The sequence below is a fragment of the Propithecus coquereli genome, unplaced genomic scaffold (genome assembly GCF_000956105.1).
Source record: "Propithecus coquereli isolate 6110/MARCELLA unplaced genomic scaffold, Pcoq_1.0 Scaffold298, whole genome shotgun sequence".
Taxonomy (NCBI): Eukaryota; Metazoa; Chordata; class Mammalia; order Primates; family Indriidae; genus Propithecus; species Propithecus coquereli.
This window is the reverse complement of record NW_012148596.1, coordinates 749,729-754,151: the sequence shown is the minus strand read 5'-3', so window position 1 is coordinate 754,151 and position 4,423 is coordinate 749,729. Positions and strand designations below refer to the sequence as shown.

At 36.9% G+C, this 4,423-nt stretch overlaps 1 protein-coding gene across 1 annotated transcript in view; it reads left to right on the top strand.

Moving 5' to 3' along the window:
* ROCK2 (Rho-associated, coiled-coil containing protein kinase 2) overlaps positions 1-4,423 on the top strand; it is a 205,080-nt gene that overhangs the window by 179,780 nt on the left and 20,877 nt on the right. Inside the window, exon 23 of the mRNA XM_012648914.1 lies at positions 161-345. Coding sequence (XP_012504368.1) covers positions 161-345 — 185 coding nt within the window. The remainder of the gene's footprint in view (positions 1-160; positions 346-4,423) is intronic.

Below are 4,423 nucleotides of genomic sequence, written 5' to 3'. Positions count from 1 at the left end.
TTTATAACATTCTTAGAAATACAAAAAGTATTTTACTATGAAATGAATTAGCTTCCTAAGGGCAAGAATCTGTTTTATATCACCATATTTGATGCCACTTTGTTGATAAGAAGAATCAAAATAATTTACTAATATACCAAGTTCACAATTTGTTTTTTAGGTTAGAAACTTGACATTAAAAATAGAGCAGGAAACTCAGAAGCGTTGCCTTACACAAAATGACTTGAAGATGCAAACACAGCAAGTTAACACACTGAAAATGTCAGAAAAGCAGTTAAAGCAAGAGAATAACCATCTCATGGAAGTGAAAATGAACTTGGAAAAACAAAACGCTGAACTTCGAAAGTAAGTTTGAGACAGAGTTTTAATATGCACAGTTATCTACGTATAAATTATCTTAATTTTGTTGTATCTGGGGATTGTCTTTTGACCATTTTACTCTCTTGACCATATTTTCCCTTTCTTTCTGCAAAAGTAGTGTGTTGAATGCCACTCTTGTCCTTAAAGAAGATTGTAGTTGTTTCCCCAACAGTTTTTCACTGCTGCTACCTAATGATAATATGATGATAGAGAAGGTATGTTGGTGTTGCAGCAGAAGAAAATGTCTGTGATTTTCACTCCATAAGATTCTTCCTTAGGACTGCCTCTCAAGCCTATTGTCCATGTGCCTTTTGTAATGATTTTGTAGGATATACTCTAGTGCTCTACTTAATGTACTTAGAAAGTGGAAAGCATATTGTTAAAATACTTTAAAAAGATACAGTAAATACGCTACTAAAGTTTGTCTCATTCATTCTATTAGTAGTACAATTACTTCTTCCCAATCATGACTAAAGGTCATATTGGATCCCAGTTATTTGATGAGAGGCAGTATGGTAGAGTGGAAAGAAACATAGGCTTTGGAGCCAGACAGGCTGAGGTGTGAATATCAGTGCCATTGCTTACTAGTTGATCAACATTTGGCAAAATACTTTAAGCTCTCTCAGCCTTTTATCACACCTGTGAAAGAGGGCAGTAATAGCTTGCTTGTTAGGGATCTTGTAAAGGATAACAGTGATTTATTTAAAGCATCCAGAACACAATAAATGGTAGGGACTATTACTACTACAACTATTACTGTTACTACCACTACAACTATGACTATTGCTCTACTATTTTCTTTTTTTTTTGTATCTTGAAGTTTTTATTTTTTTATTTTTATTTTTTTACTCTACTATTTTCATCATTGTTAATTGTCTGCTTTTTACATACCTGCGATAGATCCATAAAATTGACACTATCCAGGAAAGGATGGTCAAAATATTCGAGTAGACTTTGTTCTTTTTGCTGATCTGTTTATTGCCAGAACAAGCCTAGACTCTTAATGAGATTTCAACTTTTAAAACTGGAACTAGAAACTAGGCCTAGTGGCAGTGGCCCACACCTGTAATCCCAGCATTTCAGGAGGCCTAGGCAAGAGGATCACTTGAGCCCAGGAGTTCAAGACCAGCCTGGGCAACATAGCAAGACTCCTATCTCTACAAAAAGTATAAAAATGTTGGTGTACATCTGTAGTCAGTCCCAGCTATTCAGGGAGGCTGAGGCAGGAGGATCACTTAAGCCCAGAAGTTTGAGGTTGTAGTGGGCTATGATGATGCCACTTCATTGTAGCCCAGGTGATAGAGCCAAGACCCTGTCTTGAAAATAAAATATAATAAAATAAAATTGAAACTAGAAATAGGAACAATATTCAGACATTTTCATCTTTGATTTTTTTTTGTTTTGTTTTTCTGTATATCAAGTTTATTCTTCTCATTTTAGGCCTACTTTTTCCATTTAACAGAAAACTTGGCCATTGACAGCTCTAGAGATATGTCTTATAGCTTCATTTATTTGGAGAGACTCTGATCAAACTTTACTAGAATCCAGGTTTGAAAGCACCCCAAGTCCTGGGATTGAACTCATTGGCCTAGCTTCAGTCAACAGCCTGAGCAGTGAATCCTAGGCTCTAGGGAATACAGTTTAAAACCACTTGGCTGAATGCTCTCCATAATATCTATCCTAACAATGGTGTTTATATGAATGCAAGAGGTAGTTAATCATCTAGATTGTGCTTGTCCCCCAGTTCTTTATGATACTTAGTATATATACCTCTTATTTTCTTTATAAGTTCAAATGGGTCTTTTGTTTTTTAATCTCTTTTTTTCCTAGTCACTCCTCCCCAAAGATACCCATGTTTTCTATCTCAACCACCTAATAGGTTATAAATTCACTGAAGGACAAAAATCATTTATATTTTGTTCTCTCCAATCCTTGATTAAGGTCTTGCACATAGAATATCTTCAATAAATGTTGCACGAATGAATGCATCCCTATTATGTGTAAGGCATTGGAATAGTCACTATGGGAGATAGAAAGATTTATCAAGTACATTTCCTACTCTGGAGAAGCTCCTAGTGTTTTATCAGAAGTTATTTATTGGGGGGAGGAGGTAAGGCAGGTATATAAATAATTGGAATGTAAGGTAAAAAGAAAAAGATACACACAACGAGAATTTACATATGAAATGCTATGTATTTAAATGGCTCCTTTTTAAAATGGCCAACATATATATTTCTTCTTCCTTCTAAAATTCTAGTAAAACTCTAATAGGGAAATTTTAAAAATATGTGAACCCATAACAAGAATGAGAATGGGTTGGAGGGCAAGAACGTCCTTTGATGGCAAGTGATGGAATCCTTGTGACTATTGAAGTGGAATGAAGGGAGCAAGGAGTATGTATAAGGCCAGGAGTATATATGAAGTGGGATATATATGAAGAAAAAAACATTTCAATATTCAAAGGAACTGCCTTGAAGGGCTGGAGTAAATGTGACACTGTGAATGGATAATCGACTGGTCATACTCTACCACTACCCTTGTAGAAATGTCTGCAGCCAGATACCTCCCACTACTGTTATGAAACCACAAGGGGGTTTCGGCCTAGGTCAGCTGCTCTCTGCACAAAGATCCAATTATTGAGACAAAAGGATTGTCAAGAAAGAAAGGAATTTTTTAATGCGAAAGATGTGTGTCAGGAGAACAGGGAATCAGCATCAGCCTCAAATCTGTCTCCCCGACGAACAGACAGTGTGGGCTTTATAAGGAGGGGGTGTGTGCACTGGAACAGGTTGTGGTGAAATTAACAAGGGGCTACCTGCATTGGGGCAGGTTGTGGGGGCTGGTGAGTCTTGGCATCAGGAAGTCTGCCAAGGAGCTTCAGAGTCTTAGCTCCTTGTCTTGCAGAAATTCTGCCATTTCTGGGAAACAACTTAGAAAGTTCAAGTAGTTAAAATTTTTAGGATTCTGGTCATCATGCCCTACTGGCCTGAGAATCTAAAATGTGAGAAGGAGAGGCTTAGAAAAATATATAGGGGTCATTGAAATTTGTTCGTAGACCACTAGAGTTCCTCTGAGAGCATTCTCTTCTAAAGAAATTGGGCACAACCTCTGGGGTATTATAATGGAATAGCTAGTATGGGGTGGAAAGCCTTCTTCATTCTGGCACTTAGGGATCCTTCTGCTTAATGCTGGCTTTTTAAGCCTCTCATCTTAAACTGAAGCTTGCCAATGAGAAAACTCCTCCCGTGTGCATAGAGATTAAAATTTCTCTCACCTCCTTTCTAAATAAATAACCATGTATCACTAAGCATTTGAGGAAAGCCTTCAACATGAAAGAGGAAGACTATGGTAGAGAAAAAAGGAAAAGGAAAAGTGCCCCAGAGGAAACATACATCAAGGAGTAGAAGAGAACTTTAAAAGTTCTGTGACAACAGAAGCACTATAAAAATCCTCTTGTAATTAGTATTTATTAAAAATTTCAGGAGATACCACTTCTACTTATTCCAGAATAGGAAAGTGCTCTCAAAGATTAAAAAATTACTGCCAATATAAATTGATTAGAAGGGTTCAAAGAAAAGGTGAAATTTCATAAAACGTAGAGCAAAAAGAAATGATATGGAAGATGCAAAGAAATAGATAAGACACAGAGAGACTGTTCCAAGAGTTCTAGCACCCAGCTCATAAGAATTCCAGAGAGAACTAAAAACCACAGGGAGGAAATTGTTAAAGGAATAACAGAGAATTTCCCATAGCTGATGGAGAAAAGCCTTTAGATTGAAAGGACCCAGCAACTGAATGAAAAAAGACTACATCTCATGTTCTCATGAAATTTCAAAAACACAGACAAAGGATGGGAGTGCTAGAGTTCTCATCTGGCTTTTGTGGTTGAAGTAAAAAGAAATAGAGGCTTAATCATGTCACTTAAACCAATATACAACTATTAATATATTGGGGTTTGGGGAGATGTTGGGGATGGCAAGAGAGCTAAATTCAAGTCTGGCAGCAGGGAATTGGTAAATGATATCTAAAATTTATGTCAAGAGGGCCGGGCACGGTGGCTCAC